At 49.2% G+C, this 21149-nt stretch overlaps 1 protein-coding gene and 1 long non-coding RNA gene across 4 annotated transcripts in view; one reads left to right on the plus strand and one right to left on the minus strand.

Annotated features, from left to right (window-relative positions):
* The window catches only part of SLC22A23 (solute carrier family 22 member 23), a 173687-nt gene that overhangs the window by 103812 nt on the left and 48726 nt on the right, over positions 1-21149 (minus strand). Inside the window, exon 4 of one of the 3 annotated variants that reach the window (XM_044388726.3) lies at positions 8304-9154. The exons of 1 other annotated variant lie outside the window; for it this stretch is intronic. In XM_044388726.3, coding sequence (XP_044244661.1) covers positions 9030-9154 — 125 coding nt within the window. In that variant the 3' untranslated portion in view covers positions 8304-9029. One more of the 3 variants, XM_057305069.1, reaches the window with a different exon arrangement.
* On the plus strand, positions 6240-8340 carry LOC130542253 (uncharacterized). The gene is made up of 2 exons (XR_008956684.1): positions 6240-6748; positions 7710-8340. It is a non-coding gene; the product is annotated as an uncharacterized LOC130542253 (long non-coding RNA).

Below are 21149 nucleotides of genomic sequence, written 5' to 3' on the forward strand. Positions count from 1 at the left end.
GGAACTTATTTACTCTCTACAAAACTCTCTACACCCAAGGTCAACGCTAATCTTCTTTCATGCTAGTCCTAACTCACATTAATTAAAAAACATTGTACAAACAAGCTGTTCGCAAGGACAGAAAACTGCCGCAGGTTTGCGTATCAGTCACGAGCTGTGTCGTGCTGCGGCTTACAACACTGTAAGCTTATTTCATGCCCACTGAGGGTTGGTGGGGGGCTCTGCTCATCACTGTCACTTGGGGTGCGGGGTTCGGAGATCAGACACCACCTTGAACGTTGCTGGTGATGTGTTACAGGCCTCGAGGCTGTCTCATTGGTAATTACATGCTCCAGACCAGAAGGGACATGTCAATTCTGCTCACAGCTCATCGGCCAGAACTAGACACACGGGCCTGCCTCATCTCAAGGGAAATACTGGCAAAAGGCACCAATGACAGCCACACTTTGTTATGTGCAGCTCACTCTTTTAAAATGTTTCAAGTACACATGTTATGTGAAGACACTGATATGATTTCCTGGCTGCTCTGTGTCCTTAGAGAAATGGCTGATGTCTCTAGACCACTTTCTATGTCAATTACAGGAAAGCAGAATGGGACTGACCAAGTCACTTCAGCGGTGAGGGGTTTCAGGAGAATTCCCCAATAACAATGTAACAATAGCCAAACTTAAATTATCAGTAATGATACCACGAGAAGCAGTGTCCTGGCGAAGGGTGGGGACTCTCCAGCTAGACACACGTATAGCGATCCTGGTTCTACCGCTTACTAGTCAAGCAACCCTGGCCTAGTGACTTGCCTTGTCCGTGCTTTTTTCACCATCTGTGAAGGGGGACAGTAATAGTGTCTTCCCCCAGGCCACTGTAAGGACGGAATGAGGAGTAAGGAGCTAGGACAGCGCCCAACACTGCATGGCGAGCACTGGCTTTTGTCAACCCTATTCTTTTTCTTATCCTCATCGTCCAGACCTCCCTTCAGCCGTATTTCTTTCAAACTAATTTGCTACTGCAATGAGCAAATTGCATTCCTCACAATAATCCTGTGCAGTAGGTGTAAGTATCCGCACTTAAATCATGAGAAGACCAAAACTGACTCAGGTTTCTAACCAATCCGTCCGAGGCTGCTTTCTTTCACTGCAACGTTCTGCCTGGCTTGCTCCCATATCGTGAACGCAAGGGGGTCCACGTTAATGTAAGGAAAATGGCCCAGTGCGTGTTATTCCTCCACTTGTACTCAGCACTCTCCAAAGAAGCTGTTCTGCGCAACCCAACAAATAGAAGTCGGCGTTTTTCTCCATCAGGCTGTATGCGGTTTGCTTGGCGGAGTTGAGACACCAACTCTCAGTTCTCTGTACGCAGAGCCAGCTCAAGCCTCAGATGCCAGCAAGGAACCAGGAAAGAAAGGGTTGGGATGAAAGATGGCAAGGTGGAGATCCAAACTCTGTCCCGGCCTGCAACTCAAATATTACAGTAGTATTTTTATCCATGCTTCCAGTCTATACGTTATACACATGCATGACAACCTCGAAGATGCATTTCGGTCCTAGTCTGAAAGTTGCTACTTTTCCACCCTGACTACAGCCATATCATTTTGCCTCAGGGCCTGATAAGGTGCCAGAAGCCTACTCTGTTTGTCCTTGTTTGTACTAGAGTGGGAGGGTCCCCCTGGAAGGCACAGGATATCAAACAGCAGTACTGGTCAATAGGTAACTAAATACTCCGGAAGAGCAGGGACATGTCAATTCTGCTCACAGCTCATCGGCCGGAACTCGACACATGGAACCTGGCAAGTCCTTTAGAGAAGAGGTTGGCACACCATAGGTTGTGGGCCAGATTTGGCCCAGGGCTTATTTTTGTAAATAAAGTGTTACTGGGCCGCCCATTTGTTTATGGATCATCGATGGCTGCTTTCACACTACAAAGGCAGTTGAGTAGTTACATGGGAAACCATATGGCCCCCAAAACCTAAAATAGTTACCATCTGGCCTGGTAGAGAAGAAGTTTGCTGAGCCCTGGCCCAGAGTGCTGCAGCAAGGGAGGGTGCAGGGAGCAAAGGCCTCTGCCAGGTAAGAATGGGGTGGCGCTGGGGTGCCTGGGGGGCTCAGTCAGTTAAGCATCTGACTTTTGGCTTCGGCTCAGGGCGTGATCTCGGGGTTGTGAGGTCGAGCCCCACATCTGGGTCTGCACTCAGCATGGAGTCTGTTTGAGATTCTCTCTCTCTCTCTCTCTCTCTCTCTCCCTCTCCCTCTGCCCCTCCCCTGGCTTGTGCTTGCACACCCCTTCACCAACACACACGTGCACGTGCTCTCTCCCTCTCTCTCTCAAATAAATAAATAAATAAAATCTTCAAAAAACCCCAAAGAATGGGTTTGTGTTGATTACCATTCATGGGCCAACCCTTAGACCCAAGGGCACAGGGCTCGCTTCACAAATATTTTCTTATGTGCCAGATACTAGGACACAAAAATGGGTAAGATAAACTCAATCTTTGCCCTTTGGGAATTTAAAATTGTGTGTCAGGATAAAGATGGGGCCTAAGGGAAAGAGAAGGCACAGAAATATGCAAAAAGGCAATTACAGGCCAAATAATGGTGATGTATTCACATGGCAGTGAAACAAATGAGTCGTAGCCATAAAGGTCAACACAGACGCATCTTGGGAATACTGTGGAGTGAGAAAAAGCACACAGAAAAACACGTGCTGCGTGATTCGACTTACGAAAAGCCCCAAGCCACGCAAAATGAAATGCTATGTTGTTTATGGATCCCAAAAGATGAGGCAAGTCATAAAGAAAAGCAGGGTGGGGAGTACCAGCACGGCCAGGCTCATGGTTAGTGGGAGGGTAGCAGGGAGACAGGATGGCTGCGGAGGGGCTGTGTAGGGCATTTCAAAAGTCGTGACCATATTCCTTTTCTAGAACTGGGTGGTGAGTACGCAAACGTGCGAGGTGTCGGCATCTTTTCTAGCCGACCTGTATTTCGTTAGCCCTTTCGTGCCTACTTGATATTTGAATGAACTAAATTTTATAAGTAGAAACAGTGCGATGAGCGCTAGGATTCAGTAAGAAAAACCCCAGAGGGCGGTGTGGGCACACAGCGGAGGGACCACTAACTCAGATGTCGGGGCCAGGACAGAATCCCTACAGAAAACGGCCCGTGCCACTTGAGGACTGGAACAAATTTCCCCCAGCGGAGAAGATGTCACGAAAAGAGTGTTCTAGCAAAGAACAGCCTGTGCAGGAGTCCAGAGATGCAAGATATTGCAACGTTCCAAGGAACTGAAACCAGCAAGCAAAGTGCTGCGTAGGGAGAGCAGGGCTGGCGAGGTCCCCTGGGGCCACGCTAGGGAGCCTCGTGAGCCACAGTGAAAAATGTGCACTTTATTCCAAAAGGAACTGGAGCTTTTGAAGGATTTCAGAAAGGGAGTGTGGCGACAGGATCAGAGTCGTCTTTTAAAAAACTTGTTCTTGCTGTGGCAACATCCGTTTACTCGGCTGGCCTCAAGTCCCCTCTGGCTTCTGCTGGGCGGACAACAAGGCCAGGGACTGTGTGTGTGTAGAATGATGGACACCCCTACTGCTTAAACAAGCGAACAAATCCAAGAAGGCGTCAGGCCAAAATTAGCCTGCACGTCACTCATACAGCAGATGCTTACTGACTATAGACGGCGATAAGCAGAAACGCAAAAGTCCTGGGTAGGTCAGTTTTTTGTACATTGAACGCAATACTAGTGCACTAGTCCAGACGAATGTGAGTGCACTAGCTTACAATGGTACAGACACTCCGTGGTGCCTTTGCAAAGCAAAGCAGATGATCCTTCTCTAAAATAAAGAATCTCCTACCAGATGTCAACTTCATAATAATAGATTTTAATCTATTATTCTCATTTTGTTTATTTTTTTAAAGATTTTATTTATTTATTTGAGAGACAGAGAGCACAAGCAGGGGGAGTGGCAGGCAGAGGGAGAGGGGGAGGCAGACTCTCCACTGAGCAAGGAGCCCGATGTGGGGCTTGATCCCAGGACCCCAGGAGCATGACCTGAGCCGAAGGCAGACACTTAATCGATTGAGCCACCCAGGTGCCCCAGATCATTCTCGTTTTAAACGGGCATTCTACCTAAAAATGCCTAATTCTAATAAATAAATAAATTAATTTTTAAAAATAAAAAAATTAAAATGCTTAATTCTTTAAAAGTATAGGTAAGTAAAGACTAGAAGTGCTATAAATGCTTTTAAATCATAGCAACGAGACAATCGGTTAAAAACCACACCTCTCGGGGCTCCTGGGTGGCACAGTGGTTAAGCGTCTGCCTTCGGCTCAGGCCATGATCCCGGTGTTATGGGATCGAGCCCCACATCAGGCTCCTCCGCTATGAGCCTGCTTCTTCCTCTCCCACTCCCCCTGCTTGTGTTCCCTCTCTCGCTGGCTGTCTCTATCTCTGTTGAATAAATAAATAAATAATCTTAAAAAAAAAAAAAACCAAAACCCACACCTCTCTTGCAGCAAGAATAAGCAGGGGTATACATGATGCTACCAAGAAACAAAACAGAAGACCAGCTCTGTCTTCTGGGTTCATCATCCACCATCGAGTTCAAACTCGGACCTTAATTACTCAATAATGACCGTGTTTCGTTGCCTCCTGTTACTTCTGTTTGAAACAATGTCAACATAATCTTTTACTTATTAATGCTTACAGTAAGTTAGGCCAGATCTCCAAAGATTTTCTCCAAAGAATATAGTGACTTTAAGAGTTCTCAAGACTCTGTGACCCAGCAACTCTGTTTCTGAGTACGGATCTAAAGGAAGGAAAGCAGGGCCTCAAACGCAAACTCGGACAGCTATGTTCAGAGTAGCATTATCCACAACAGCCAAAAGGTAGAGGGAATCCCCGTGTCCGTCCCCAGAGAAGTGGATACACAAAATATGGTGTGGACATCCAGTGGGACATCATTCAGCCCTAACAAGGAGGGAACGTCGGACACAGGCTAGAACGTGGCTGAACCCTGAAGACACTGTGCCAAGTGAAGTAAGGCAGTCACGAAAGGACAAAGCTGGATGATTCCACTGAGATGAGAAGCGAGAGCAGTCAGACTCGTGGAGACAGAGAGTAGAAGGATGCTAGCCAGGGTCTCCCGGGAGGCAGAGGGGGAGCTAGTGTTTAATGAGCATAGAATATCAGTTTTGCAAGATGGAAGAGTCCTGAGAGGGATGGTGGGGACGGTGCACAATGGGGTGAGGGACTTAATGTCACCGAGCTGTACGCTTAAAAACGGTTACAGTGGGAAATTTTATGTTATGTATATTTTATCACAATAAAACACAGAGTACCAAAACATGGATGCCTTAATTCAGCCACACAACTGCTGAGTTGATTACAGACTAGACTTGTCCCTCATTGTTGGACTCAATTGTCTTGGTTCCCTTGAAAGCCTGTGGGTTCCTTGGGGAAGTCCCCCAAGGTCACAGCAAGTGCTTGGCCGGGGCAGGGCACGCCCGTCCACCTAGTTACGGCAGCCCACGCGAGCACCTGCTACCGGCCCGTGTGGAAAACAAAACCCCCCGCCCTCTGGGCGAAACATGCCTCAGAGGACACTTGGCTGCCAGGACAGAGAGATGCATTAGAGGGGGGAGGTGTGGGGGCAAATTTGGTCACCCAATTTTTTTCAGTTCATCCTCTCTAAACAGCATCCACAGAATAATCCATGAGGGCCGCCAAAATACTACGACAAGTGACCCCGCGCTGAGGTCAAGCAGCAAGGTGCCAAATTAGACGCACTGCACCCCAACTGACCCAGAGCGCAAACTCCCCGTGAAACTAGTCCCTGCTGGACATGGGAAAGAAATAGCAATATGTTTTTAAAAGTAGCTTTCCTAGGGGTGTCTGGGTGGCTCAGTCAGTTAAGTGCCTGCCTTTGGCTCTCGTCATGATCTCATGGGATCAAGTCCGGAATCCCATGTCGGGCTCTCTGCTGAGTGGGGAGTCTGCTTCTCCCTCTGTCCGCCCCCCCCCATGCTCTCGTGCGCTTTCTTTCTCTCTCCTATGAAAAAGTTCAAAAAATCCTAAAAAATATACTTCCCCTAGGTCTTTAATTCCTTGGCAAGACGGATTTTTAAATGACTCAGCTCAACATTAGCTAGAAACATGACAGTGAGCGCCAAGGCTGAGCAAGCACTTAGGAGTTCCGAAAGGGACTGGAGGGGAGGGGAGGGAGGGGGCAGGAAGGGCTGCTGTGGGGAGGCGGCCCTAGCAGGCACTGCGGGGGGCAGACAGGCCTCCCAGCTGAAAAGAGAGAAGGAAAATGAAACACTCCCTGGTTCCACGGAAACCATCAACAAAGCCAACATCTACGAACTCTGAAAGTGGCCACTTTAACTCATTTCTCCCGATTCCTCCAAAAATTGGCTTCTCTGACAGTCGGGGGAGGAGCTCAAAACAAAGCAGCCACGGGAGGCTCCCGGTCCTTCTGAGAGCCCTGTTCTTAGCGCCACGGAGGAGAGTGGCCCCGCCGGCAACAGCCATCCCCGCGGGCGGGGCTCCGAGGGCCCCCGTTCCCCGGCGGTCATGCCAGGCATGGCTTGGAGGCAGCCCCAGCGCCCGGAGCGGCTTCCAGGGCCAGCGCTTTTGTTCCCCGGATGAGGAAAGGGCACCCGCAGGACCCAGCAATCCCACTTCTGGGTGTGTGTCCAGAAGAACTGAAAGCAGGGTTTGCACAGCCACGTTCGCTGCAGCCTGACTCTCAACAGCCGGAAGGTAGGAGCCACCCCGAGAGGCCATCCGCAGACGAACGGACGCACAAAACACAGTCTGTACCTGGAAGGGAGTATTACTCAGGGGTAAAGAGGAAAGTCGGCCACGGGCTACGACATGGGTGAGCCTTGAGGAGTGAAACAAGCCTGTCACAAAGGGACACACACCGGATGAGCCTACTTTTGGAGGTCCCTACTGTCGTCAAATTCATAGAGACGGAAAGCAGAAGGGCGGTTGCCGGGGGACGGGGGGTGTGCAGAGGGGAGCAGGGCGTTAGTATTTAAAGAGGACAGAGTTTCAGCTGGAAATGGTTGGTGCTGACAACTGCACAACGTGAATAACTTAACACACCTGAGCTCCACACTTAGGCATGGTTAAGAGAGTCAATTTTATGCATTTTTTAACCACAATTTAAATTTTTTTAAGTATATGCAAAGAATTAAAGTGTGATCAGAGAAATAAGCGAGTGAATTCTGAGTGGACATCAGGGAAGGCCTCTCTGAGGAGGTAGGAGGGATGGAGGGCGGAGTTTTCTGGCATCTTTCATTTCTGGGGCTCTCGACCACTCCACATCTGTACCTTTTCAGGCTGTTTCCCAGCCACCCCTCCCCGTCCAACGTCATGCAGGTCTGAACTCATTAGGGTGATAGAGCTAAGGCACCTTACTGGCCCTGGGCGGGAGAGAAGGCTGTCGTCCCCGACCTGTGAAAACCTCAGAAGACACCCCGGGAAGCGTACGTTGCAAGTCGTGGCCCGCCGCTGGAGACCCATTGCATTAGGCAGTTAGTAGTGAAGAACCAATTGCTGGTTCGACGCAACCAGTTTCAAAGATTTGCCCCACTGATGGCCTTTTTTTTTTTTGCTAACTCTGCAAACTTGAGGTCACTTGTCTCCAAAAGATAATACTCAGCTAGTCAAAGGCCGAGCTAATGTATGAAAGTGACATCATAATTCTGTGTTTCAGAAACAGCCCCAGTTTTGGATGAGATGAACAGACTTCTCCTGGCATTGGCATTCCCAGGCCAGTTGCCACCATCTGTCCGTGAGCTCATTTGGAACAGTCACCAGCTGAAAGCCACAGCCAGGCATAAGGGAATGGGGCTCTCCTGACAACCTCTTGGCCTAAACTAAATCTCACATCCAGAGACACTGAAGAAGAAAAGGTCTGGAAGAAAAATGCACGATTGCCTGGGACATTTACATACACTCAGCCATCTCAAGTAATTGGTTTTAAATAACAGAACACACTATTCAGATTTTTAAAGATTCCCCTCCATGAGAATGGAGAGACATCTAGGTACTTCCTGTGTCCCTCTATCCACCGCACTGCCTCTTTCCTCCAGGCCCGAAGCCTAGTCAAGTCCTCATTCAAAACCTACATGTGCAAACTGAGGGCTTCAGAGGGGATGGGGGTGGGGGAATGGGATAGGCTGGTGATGGGTAGTAAGGAGGGCACGTATTGCATGGTGCACTGGGTGTTATACGCAACTAACGAATCATCGAACTTTACATCAAAAACCAGGGATGTACTGTATGGTGACTAACAAAATAAAAAAATATTATTATGATAAAAAAATTAAAAAATAAATAAAACCTACATGTGCAGGCCCAGAATGCTATTCACGTCTGCAATGACCTCAGTCCGCAGGCTCTCCATGAGGAAACGTCCTTAGAGCCCAGAGTAAACCTAATTCTCTCAGGGGGCCAGAGTTCTGGGGTCCACTTCGTGCTCACCTGCAGGTTTAAATATCTGCTAAGAAATGACCTAGGCTGAGATGTATCCCCTGCAGTTATCCTGGCTCCAATTCACCATCAATCTGTTATACGTGAAAGGCTGGATAAAAGCTGGGGAGTTGGCCTGGACCCCCCCATGGGACACTTTGCATTCCCGAGTCTGGTATGCTTCACTGGACCCTGAGGGAGGATATAGAATATTCGGAATTCTGCTTTCTTTATTTTCAAAACATGAGTTTTAGGTCCTACGGGCTTAAATAAAATGCTGGCTGTGGGTCAAACCATTGGCTGGACAGAGTGAGAGCCAAGGACTCTTAACACTGACGCTGGAGTCCTGCCTAAAAGCCCCACGTGCCAGTATGAGTGAACCAGAATACTTACTGTTGATACCGGTTCCAGTCTTTAAGTGAATTTGGTGAACTGTAAGGATGGAATATAGAGGAACAGCACCCTAACTCTTTCTATGCTGAAGAGTTTCTTAAACTTACAGGAACCCCTGATGAGGCTGTTTCCATCTTTTAGAGATGCATCACTAATCCCTCAAAAGTTCTTACTGGGTTATTGGGTACCTACCGGGCAGGCGCTGTGCGACACACAGAGGACGCAAGATCAGCTCTGTCCCCTCACTCACGGAGCTACGAGGATGACAATGGCAATGACCCATCGGGAAATTAACTAAAAACAGTAAGACAAGGGAACATGGTGACTCTATGTCATCATTCATTCTTGACCAGCCCCTAATTTTAGGCTCATTAAAACAGGATTTGCACACAGATGCCCTCACCAAGTCGCTGGGACCTTATTCTGATTGCTACCAGTTCCTTAATCGATAGTCGTGGGACACGGTGGAGCTCACTTTTAAATCCAGCCAACTCTTCCGGTGTCCTGTCCAAATCGATCTAGTTCGTGAGGATGTCACGAGAAATCTCAGCACATGATCTCTACTATTTATAACCAGCTATATGACAACTTCAGTTGTCCTTTACGCTCACATTTATCATGTGGAAATTGAACTAATCCAGCTTCACTATTTTATAATCATACAGCTACATCTATTCTGTGCTACTGCTGCACAGACTTCCATCCTGTTCGGTGAGTTCATTCATTCCACCAACTCATATTTAGATACCCTTTCTGTGCCAGGTACAGAGGGCATAGTGGAGAAAAAGAATGATAAGGTCCTGCTTTTGTGCAGTTTACTCTAGAGTGGGTGAGTGGTGTGCATGGACATGCAAATAAATAAATATAATTTCAGGAAGTGGTAGATGTTTAAAACAAGGCAGGTGATTCTAAAGGAATTTCTGAGTGCTGATTGGACAGGTGGTCTGAGAAAGGTCCGCAGAGGTCACATGAGCAGAATCACAGTGACAAGATGTGGCCGGGCCCACAGAGGTCAGGGGTGGACCATTTCTAGCAGAGGGAAAGGCTTGTACAAATGACCTAGAGTCAGTTTGGCTGGAATACAGTGTGGGAGCAGCAGGGGTCAGACCACACGGAACCTCACCAGCCACGGTGAGGAGTTTACATCTCACGATAAAAGCTGTTGGAGGGTGTGGCAAAGACCACTAGTCTTCCCCGACCCCCATGCTCCCCCTCTTCCTGCAGGCATATGTCTGTACAAAACAAGACAGCATTTCCCAGCCACGCTTGCAATTGGCGGGAGCGGGAGGCAGATTACCGAGCTGTGGCCCGTGGGATGTACAAAGTAGCACCTACCAGTTCTGGGAAGTGACCTTAATGGGGAGAAGTGCTCCCTCCCCTTCTTTGCCACCCCTCTGCAGGCTGGAATATGGACGTGACGGCCGGATTAGCAAACACAAAGGGTCTGGGACCCTGGTGCCGTCAGACTATCCCTGTCAGCCCTGGACAGATCACAGTGGTGGCAGAAATAAACTTCTACGTTGTTTAAATCCCCGTTGTTTTGGCTTTCAGTCTTTCACGGGGAAGCTACTGTTAACTAACACAGAGTGACGTAGGCGACTATGAGGTCTGACTCATGTTGTAGAAATATCGCCCCGGCTGTAAGGGAAGAACGAGTTGTAGAGGTTCGGGCAGGAAGCTCTTGTGATCTAGGCAAGAAATGAAAGGCTTTGCCTCAGGGGGCTGCTCTGGAGGTGGAGAGAACTGGAGGGACCCAGAATACAATCTGGAGGAAGATCTGAGGGGACAGGCTGACCACGAGCGAGGGAAGAAGGGGTGACTCGAACATCTTTGCTTGAGCACCTGCATGGCTGGCGGTTCTCCTCACCGAGACTGGAGAAGACCAGGGAGCGGGAGCTTGGAGCATGTGGGAGGATGAGGGCACTACGTCGGCCACAACGGAAGTTAAGTGCCTATGCGTGTCCACCAGGCAGCTGGAGAGAGGATTTAGGACTTGGTAGGGAGGTCAAAATTGAGGATATAAATCGTATAGAGATGATTTAATGCCACGTTTCTGGCAGATCTACCAATACAATAGGTCACCAGCCACCTGACGCTACTTAAAGTTAATTAATTACAATGAACAAAAACGACTGATTCAGCTCCTCAGTCACGTTAGCCACCTCTCCAGCATGACTAGTGGTGAGAGCACTGGCCGGTGCAGAGAGAACACTTCCATCGTGACAGCATGTTCTCTCAGAAAGCTCTGGTCCAAACCTCTTCAGAAATAGTTTGTGGGGCACCTGGATGGCTCAGTCAGTTCAGCGACCGACTCTCGGTTTCATCTCAGGTCAAGATCTCAGTGCCATGAGATCGAGCCCCGCATCGGGCTCTGGCTCCATGCTTGGAGTCTGCTTGGGAGTCTCTCTCTCTCTCTCTCTCTTCTGCCCCTCCCCCTGCTCTCTCTCTCTCTCTGTCTCTCTTCCTCCATCCCTCCCTCCCTCCAAAATAAATAAATAGATCTTTAAAAAAAAATGGTTATGATCAATTTGCCTTGTCTCATGGGATTACGGGTGGCAGAGAATGGGACAGAAAAAAGCAGTGTGCATTTTCCCATTTGGTTTTGTTTTTTCTTTTGTAAGGGAGACCCACAACAGCTACTGTTCCTCCTCTTTTGCCCAAATGCTTCCGGTTAGGGTTTATAAACTGCTCATCATACTTTTCAATATTTGAAAATATTGAAAGGGCTGCATAACTTTTCCAAAGGTAACTGTCCTAAGGTTTTCATTGGTTCTTCCATTCCCAGTTGATTATGATCCCCTTGAAAAGGGTGGAGGGAAGCAAAAGTGATCTGGCAGGGTGCCAGGGACGGCCCCCTCTCCCCACTCCATGCAGACGCCAGAGCAGCCGTGACGGACTGGAAAAGCCAACTGTGCAAACATTCGCTTCCACTGTCACAAGACCGAAAGGAAAAATGCCAAAAAGGAGAGCTTGGAAAAACAGCAAAAGAGCAATTATCCCCTGAAGAGAACATGAAATAAGACCCTCCAGTGACCCTGCAAAGGAAATGGAAAATCAGATCCAACCTCGAACAGGTCAGAGAACACCACTGTGTTCTTGGGTAATGATTACAAAGGGAAAAATGGGATTTGGGCTCCGTGATCGCCGGGGACTTCAGCTTGGGCCTCACTAGGTGGTGCCTTCTGTAATTCAATCAAACCCTTTTAAAGAACAAGATTCATGTAATGCTTGAGTACCTTGATACTCCCCAGTTCCAAACTCACACGAAAGTTCGAACAGTAATCCTTACACGTGCCCTGTAGGCTCCACGTGCACGAGACTCAAGAAACCCCCTAGAACACGAGAAGCTGCGCGATGATTCCAAAGAAGACCATCTTTTCAGTGACAAAACCATCAAGAAGAGGCGTGGTTTTGGTAAATTTCATTTATGGGAACCACAGATTTGGAAGATCGGTTCTCCATGTGACTTCGGCCAGCGATGCCGCAGCCATCAAAGGGGGAAATATTCTGTCCGACTTGTTAAACTGCACAAACTACTACTGCTCTCTGGCAGCCCATGGGACAGGAAGGGAACAACCCCCTGAGTTCTCTCCCCAAGGCGGAGAACAAAAAGCCGGCGATGGTTCTCCACTGCCCAAACACCTTGTCCCTTTGGCCTGAGCTCTTCGGGAAAACCTTCCCAGCCCTTCCTCCTCGGCATCTCTGCACAGCCCCCACCGTAGAGGTCATATCGGGCTGGCCAGGCTCCTCAGTGAGAGGGGCTGAGGTCAGGCTGCGGAAGGGTCTCCCCCTCAGCGTGTTGGAGAGCGAGCCACAGAGGCGGAGCAGAAGCTGAACCATGAAAGGACAGGGGGGCAGGAAGCAGGTCGGAGCCAAGCCGTCAGCACAGTAATGAAGTTGGCAATGGAGGGCAGGAGGGAAGAGGACAAGGGAGAGTGGGTCACCCCAGTGGGGCCACGCTCTAGAGCACCGACTTCTGAAGTGGGGTGAGGAGACTGTGGCCGTCTGTGCATGTGTTCTTGGCAGTCTACAGTTATTTTTACATTTTATGTTCTAGTCTCAGTCAAAACCTCAGTCTATATTAACACAGGTGGAACCTGGCTCACCTCGACGAGGAGCCGGTAGCCCAGGATGGACCCGAGGTTTCTAAGCCACACCTGCATCTAGAGGGTACGCTCACGAAGGCCCAATGTCGCCGTGCCAGGCTGCACGAATGCAGTGGTCTGCAGACAGTGGCAGGAGAACCACGTGGCCACACGTGTCTGACGGCACAGGCACCAGGACCTCGGTGGAGCCTGGAGTCGGGCAGAGGGTGTGAGGTTTGCACCTGCCATGTCTGTAAAGGCCAACTTTGTTAGCACAAGAGTCCATCGTGAAGGTTTCTAGTCTCAATTCCAGTCATAAATGGATTACATAGCTATTGAATTAATGTTTTAATAATGCCACAAATCTAACTGGATCTTCCAGAGAGTGGCCAGGTTAGCAGAGCCATCGGGAGGCATCCCACTGAACTGAGTGACTGCGGCATGCTCGTGAGCGGTGGTGGGGTGGGCAGTCGCAGTGGTCCGTGCCGGCAAGCACTGGCATCGTCGACATCATCTTAGACGGCAAAATCACACCAAAAGGCATCATGAACGCTGGGATTTTTCAAGTCCAGATGCCAAAAGAGATTAAATATGAACTCGGATCTGAAGCTATATCTTTCTGCTATTTAACCCAACGAGGGTGAGCGGTGATTCTGTTTCATGGAAAGACCACCATCCGTCACATGCAAGTACCGCTATTAATTTGGATTGTGCTGGCTTTCAAACTGGATGTTAACAATTTGATCTTACAGTTATTTAGAAGTTGTAAGAACGAATGCAAACTCCTTGTGGGATATTTTGAACACGTTTAAATAATCTTATAACAACATATTTTAAGACAGAAAAAGAGGGCTCTTCGAAACAACCCAGCAGTTACAATCACAGACACTGGAGTCAGAGACTCGGCCTCCACTCCCAGCTCCTCTGAGTCCGGTGTGGGGCCTTGTGCAGGTTCCCTCCCCCACAGGTCAATTTCCATCTGTAAAATGGGGACAGTAATGGTGCCACACAGAGAATGGTGGAAGTGGATGAGACGTTCATATGGCACTCAGCACAGCATCAGTGTACATGGTAAAAGTCCAATAAGTATTAGTTCCTGCTTAAAGGCCCCACTAGGGAAGTAGACAAGGTCCAGGGACTAGTGGTCTCCGTTTCCTTATCTGTAAAATGGGGCCATTAGTAGGCTCTACTTTATAGTGTTAGTATGAAATTTAAAATATATGTGTGGGGGTGTGTATAAATGAGTAACTTGGCACAGCATCCGAACTTAGAAAATACTCAATAAATATCTTATTAGATGTACTATATGTTGGCTAACTGAACATACTAAAAAATTTTAAAAACTAAAAATAAATAAATAAATAATAAATAAATAAGTGCCTTATTATTGTTACCGAACAATTATCATCATGACCTCTTTGGTTTCCCTTTTTATTCCTTAACATCAAAGTACTACTCAGCTCATACACCGTGCTCCATACACGCCAGGGGCTTGCGGGAGTGCAGGAAGAGGGAAGTCAGCCCACAAGGTTCCCCTCAGCTATTCTGTCTAACCCTTGCTCATCAGAGCTGTCTGTGATCTCTCTAAAAGGAAAGCAGTGAGACTTTCTACTTATCCATCCACCCATCTGTCCGTCCATCCATCCATCCATCCATCCATCCATCTATCCATCCACCCATCGTCCGTCCATCCATCCATCCATCCATCCATCCATCCATCCATCCGAGTGAGGGAGTAAGATCTGAGAAACCAGACAAAATCATGCTTCAAGCATTGAGGCCAGCAAAACAGTGAGCAAATGACCAGGCCCAAGGGCCAGGGGTCTCCCAGTATCACCTCCCATATACAAAGGAAGGGCAGTCACATGCCCTCCCCAACACACACACACACACACACACACACACACACACACACACACACACGCGCCAATAATATTTATCAACATGGCAGATCGTTTGTACCCCCACCTGCTGCTCCATCTCGAGCCCCTTGTCACATCTACAATCTGAGCCCAGGGCCTCGTATATAGAGACCGCTCTGCCAGCCTGAGAAATTGCACACATGTCAGGCAAGAATAGCCAGAAATTCCAAGTGGCACCAGAACTAGCAAAAGCTCTCTCTTTCTCATGTAAAACTGCTGTGACAGAGTAGGGGGGCTGGGTCAGAAGGAAAGGGCCCTAATTCCTCCCCCACCCCATCCTGACAAAGGCCTGGAGAGAGTTCTGAGCCCTCTCCCAGAACCGGCACAAAGCAAAACTCAAGCCTTGATGCTTCCAAAAGGCACAGGTTGGGAGGGACACAGGCACCTTTCAGCTCTCAGGAAGAGCGGGCAGAACCAACTCCGGTGGGACACAAAGACACAAAGTGCCCTTCTCTAGCAGAACCATCAAAGGCCCCACGGAAGGAGGAAGGGACAGAAAACAGCAGAACAACAGTCCTCAATCGGACAGCCCTCATTCCCCGGCTCTGTGCTCCACACGGGAGGTTCAGAGGGAACCCCGCACCGGGGCCCCCGAGCTGTCGAGCTCGGCCGCCGGAGAATGCCACCCGGAGTGGCCCCGCGGTCTCATTCTGGGGCATCCGGGCCAGCTGTCATGCTTCCCTGGCTCCTCGGACTCCCCGAGACCGGTTTCTATCAGGGTAGAGGGCACAGCTTTGAAGATGCCTAGGGGCCCCAGAGTCCAACTGCCCTGAGAATCACCACATCCAGAGTCTCGGCCAGCAGGGGCTGCAAACATGGGGGAGCGAGGGCCCGCCCGCCACGGAGTTCGGTGGGGTCCAGGGAGAAGAGGTGAATGGGTCCCCACAATCCAGGAGTGAGCCTAACGGGCGTCCAAGCTCAGCCTCAGAAACCTAGGTGGTCCCCGAAGGCCCAGCTGCTGGGTGGGGGAGGGGGGGCTCGTTCTTGTGGCAGGAACACTTCTCCAGAAGGGGCAGCAAAACCAACAAATAAGACAAGGTGCTGGCCATCATCGCACCCCACATACCGGCCAGGTCATGTACGTTCTTGGACTGGCAACTGGAAGGAGGGGCTGGACGGCTTTTCCTCCTGAGGAGGCATATGGAAAGAACAAGAGAATGCCTTGTGCCATTTCACAGCCAAGCTCCTCTTCCTACCCCACTCACACCTGTCCTGGGAGCATCCGTTTTCACACAAATCGCATCAAAAATGGGAGGTGCTATCATCCCGATGTGGAGGAGGGCAAATATACTTTCAAAAGGCACGAGCACCTTGCAGCTTCCAAAGGCAAGGAGGATGCTGTGCAGGGGACAGATCGCTCCATCCTGGCAGACTTCCAGAATCTCCCTTGGGCCCTAAAGTGTATCTGCTTGGGGGTGTGGAAACGTCATGGCAGAACATGGCAAACAGCGGGACCACAGCAGGCCAACGGCCGCATTAAGGGACGGCGAGCAAGTTTCCTGAGCTAGCATTTAAAACTGCAGAGAAAATGCATACAGGCGCTTTTAGGGAAGGGAAAGGGAGAGCTTTTTTGAGTATGTGTAAGATAAATCTTGAAAATGGCTACCAGCACTCTACTTTCGTGCCTTTTCTCAACAAATAGTGGGGTATTAGATACTCAGGTACTCATGTCCCACAGACCAGATAAGGTCTCTATGTATAATTTGTCCAGAAGAATTTTTTCCTTTGGCTTATTATCCTCTTCGACTCCCAAAGTGGTTAGGGCCTTTAAAAGGCCGTCTGTGGAGCTCTGAATGGATGTTACAGGAGAAGTACTTTATTAAACGAGCCACAGGAGAAATGATTATGAAGAAGATTCTTACCCCCCCACCCCCCCGACCCCCAAGTTATTCTCCTATGGGATGCTAAGCTGGTAGCCAGCCCCAGACCAAAGTTCCTCTTTAGCTTAGTTTTCCAAGCTTGCTGTGAGCTCAGAGGGGCCCTCACCTGAGAAGGCCCTACTGGAAGAGAAAAGTGTTGGTTATCTCAGTATGGGATGCCTGCCCTCAGCAGAACGGCGGCTGTCACACGGAAGAAGCAGGTGCCCCAGCAAGGCGCCCACCATTTATTTCTCTGGACTGACGGTGATTACACTCATCCGTCCACACAGTGCAGGTGTGAGAAAATGGGTTGAGTTGTTCAGTACGCGGCCCAAGACCCCAGTGGGTGAGCGGTGGGGCACGGCTCACACCCCACACTGGGATCCCTCCCAGGGGCTTTTCCACTGCTGACACATGCTCGCACACACGTGTGCGCACGTGTGAACAGGAGGGGGAGTGCGGTCTTCAGACGCTGCCTTCAGTGTGGGGAGAACAAAATCGCATCTCTAATTCACTGAGGCTCTGAGGGCCCAGTTACTGAGCTGTGAAAACGGACTGTTTCAGGTGACTTCAAGGAAAAATAGTCATTACAGAGTTGCCTCCCAATTCAATGTTTTTCTACCCAATTACGATGAACGTTTACCACTGTTAAAAAAAGTATTTTCTTGCACAGCAATGTGGTTGTACTTAAGCCACTGAACTGTACACTTATTGGTGAAATAGTGAATTTTATGCTACATACATTTAACCACAATAAAAAAAAAATATTTTCTTTCTCAAATACTTGACATCAGGACAAGACGGTACTCCTGTGCGGAATACATGAAGTAAAAGCGATGCTTGAAAACAGACAGATTATTTTAATCACGAAATTGAACGACGGTTGCTTTTGCCCTAGTTGCCTCTGTCCTACTGGGCAATCGTTGCTTCATCCGATGGACATTTCTCAATCCTGGTCTTGCATCATTTGACACCCTGCTCGGCCCCTGCCCTAGCCTCCTGGGCATCGGCCTATTTGGACTTTCCACTGACTACTCAGGCTACCCCCTCCCAGCTCCCTCAACTAGTTCTGCTTCTGCCCCTTTATTTCTCATGTTACACAATCTCTGGGTGATCTCAGGTATTCCGTGGCCCTTAACGGCTACCAGGATGCTGAGGATACACAGACCTTGCTCCTGAACTTCTGAAGAGACACTCACCTGTGGAATCAACCCCCTCAGGTGTCCCCAAGGCACCACCAAGTCATCATATCTGAACTGAAGCTGTCGTCTTCCCCCAGCAAACCGGCCAGAGGAAGAGAGTAGCCAGGAGCCTCACAATCTACAGGCCTTGGAATCAGAACGCCTGGGCTGCATCCCTTGCCCCACCAGTTGGAGGGAAACCGATCCACTTATTCAAGCTGGTCACCTGTCCCCGCCTCGTCCTTCTCCCCCTTCTTCAGTCAGCTTGCCTGTGGACTGCACCTCCTTATTTCTCCCTCGTGTCCATGGCCTTCTTCGGAATCTTCTCTTTCCTCACCTGGATCCTACAATAGCCTCCCAGCTTTGAGCCTGACTTTTTCCCCTGGTCTGCTCTCCTCTGCCGCAGCCTGAGTGATCCCCCAAAGCACATAAAGATTTGCCTTTTTTGCTTGAGACCCTTCGCGAGCCTGATGCTGTCCTAGGGTCATGGAGGATAGGACCTTCACGCACGGTCCCAGCGTCCTTCCCAACCACAGTATCTGGCACGTCCTAGGCTCTCTGGCCTCCCAGCACCCCTGCAAATAGCAAACACCCACTCTCCCTGACCCTACCAAACTCACGGTTCAGGGGTCACTTTCCGACACTCTCGCTTCAACCAGGGCCTGTTCCTGCATCCGTACCCACTAACCTCTGAGTGTCCGGAGGGCAGGCAGCTATGTCTGCCTTTGTGCGCTCAGCACCTGACGGTGCCCCGTAAGGGCTCAAGTTGGAGCAACCGGGCACCTAGTAAGCCCCCGCATATTTCCCAAGTGAATGAGTGAGGAGAAAGTAGTCTTGTGTTTCCAAGAAGGTCGCCAAACCCCACAACATAAACTATCTAAAGCAGAGTTTTCCTGGCATGACACAGTCACACAATCCAAAGGCCACACACATTTGCCTAGTTTCATGCCCCGCCAGCATTGACATACAGCTTGGAATTCAAAAGAAGGTACGTAGACACCAGTGGCTTTCCATCTGGTTTGGTTGTTACTGTTGTATTGTTACAGCAGTATTAAATGCTGTCACAGAGGATCCACTGGGGTTTTTTGTTGTTGTTGTTTCTATCCACGTTCCCCACAAACGGGTCCAGGAAGGGATCACACAGTGCCACAGGACGCAGTGTGAAAGCCTGTGCCCTGACTTAGGAGCCAGGGGCGACAGAAGCTTACAGATAAAGCAATTTGTCACTGACTCAGAGCCGGTCCATGGCAGAGGGCACACCATCGCTCAGATCTCCCAATTTCCAGATCTTTCTACTTTAGTGTGGTGAACTGCTTTGTTTCAACTGAAACAACTTTGTTTCAACCACTAAAATTCCAGTCTGGGAAAGACCTAGTCCTGAAGGATGCACACGCAGCTTTTATGACATCCTCCACTGCTTGGAAAAGGCACCCAATTTCAAAATGCCAGATATCAAAATACCTGTTTTTCCCTCTGATTTGGAGACAGGACAATCCTGCAAATTTAAAACATCCAAAAAGATAGGTGCCGTGAAGCCTACTTACACACTTAGGCAATATACACATGCTGCCTTGCCCTAACTTCTGGACCGAGGAACACTGGGTGTGCGGGTCTCAGTGACGGCTCTGAGGAAGAAACCCGTACATGCAAGTGAGGCGAGAACTCCTTACACGCTCTTCAGACATACAGACACTGTATTTTTTTTTTTTTTTTTCAGAGAAAAGTCTCAGTACAAACTCAAGTTTGGGCTAACATGTAAGTAGGGATAGAAAGGTTTATTCATTTTTACTTGAAGGTTGAGAAAAAAGAGCTGTCTGCGGTGTTTTCTGGCTCTCTGCTGGACGACTCACCCCTGCGGGGCAGGCCCGTGACAAGCACGGCCCTGAGTGGCCGCCCTGCCACCCTGTCTCCCAGGGACTGGGGCTCGCTCTCCAGGACCTTCTACACTGACTCAGGCTATCCCAGCAGCTACGGTTCCTCGGAGGTGGGACAGAGGGAAGACAGAAGCGCAGGACAAATACTTCATTTCTTTTTTTCTGCTTCTACATCGATCCGTTTGCTTTTCCGTCTGCCTGCAGGGGGAGGAAAGTTTCCAGTGAAGAAAAAGACAGGTGCAGAAACCTAGTCTGTTCTGATTTCCTAGCTACTCTAGTCTGAACCTGGAGAAAACAAATTCTTCTGAAGCTGTTAAAAAAAAAAAAAAAGTGTTTGTCAAAGGCTTTTGGTAACCTCTGACTCATTTCCTTGGTGGAAAAAGCCGTGTCAGTAGAGCCGGTCCCACCAGAAGAACGGGGTTCTGGCTCCGTCGTGCTGCTCTGGGGAGGGCCCAGGAATAGGAGGGCCGGGGGAGGTGAGAGAGAAAGGCGACGGTGACCAAGCACGCATTCACGTGCAATTGTCCCTTCGCCCCCACGCAGGGCAAATATTTGCTCCCCAGAAGAAGTGAGCTGCAAGCCGGTGGAAAGTCACCTGTACCCGACAGTGGTAATCGCCGTTCTCTTCATTCCACGGTTCGGCAACTCACGATGGGAGGACTTCTGGCTCAGTCCATTTATTTTCCTTTCTTTTTTTTTAATGTACAGCATGACTTTGATACTTAACAACCCAGTTGACTGACATATGTTCCGGGGAGTAAGAGTTCAGAAAGACATCAAATTATAGAGATCTGTGCCGGAGTGAGGACGAGCCGCCCTACACCGACACATGAGGAATTCCTCAACCCCTTCAGCGAGAGGCTGGCGCCCAGTGCCATGTGAGACGGAGACATCACCCCGCCCAGAGCAAACTCAAGACTGCTCCGAGTCTAGTTATAGACTTGGCTTCTCATTTTGCAAAATACTCAGGAACGTAGTCACCTGTGACATTTCTGGTCACTGCTTGATTATGTGGACAGTTCATCCAGTTATTTAGGCTGACTGTGTTGAAGGAGGGTTATGACCATGAGAACGTGAAGCTTGGAGAGAAGTTTTCAAGGAAATTGTTCACTGTTGTCGGGTCCAAAAACAGGACAAAGAAGTGATGTTCGCGCACCCAAAGTAACTAAGATACGGGCTCTGCCAGCAGAAAGTAGTGTTCGTTATTTCAAATTGGGGTTTTGGTGGGGGGAGGTTGTCACTGATGGGAAGGGGGAAGACAGAGCTCACATGAAGAGAGAAACTAGAAAAACTATTTACATTAAAAAAATCTCTCTCCCGTAGGACTTATTACATCTAACATCAAATTAATTTAAAAAGCAATAATGT

Source organism: Ursus arctos, unplaced genomic scaffold (assembly GCF_023065955.2).
Source record: "Ursus arctos isolate Adak ecotype North America unplaced genomic scaffold, UrsArc2.0 scaffold_31, whole genome shotgun sequence".
NCBI lineage: Eukaryota > Metazoa > Chordata > Mammalia > Carnivora > Ursidae > Ursus > Ursus arctos.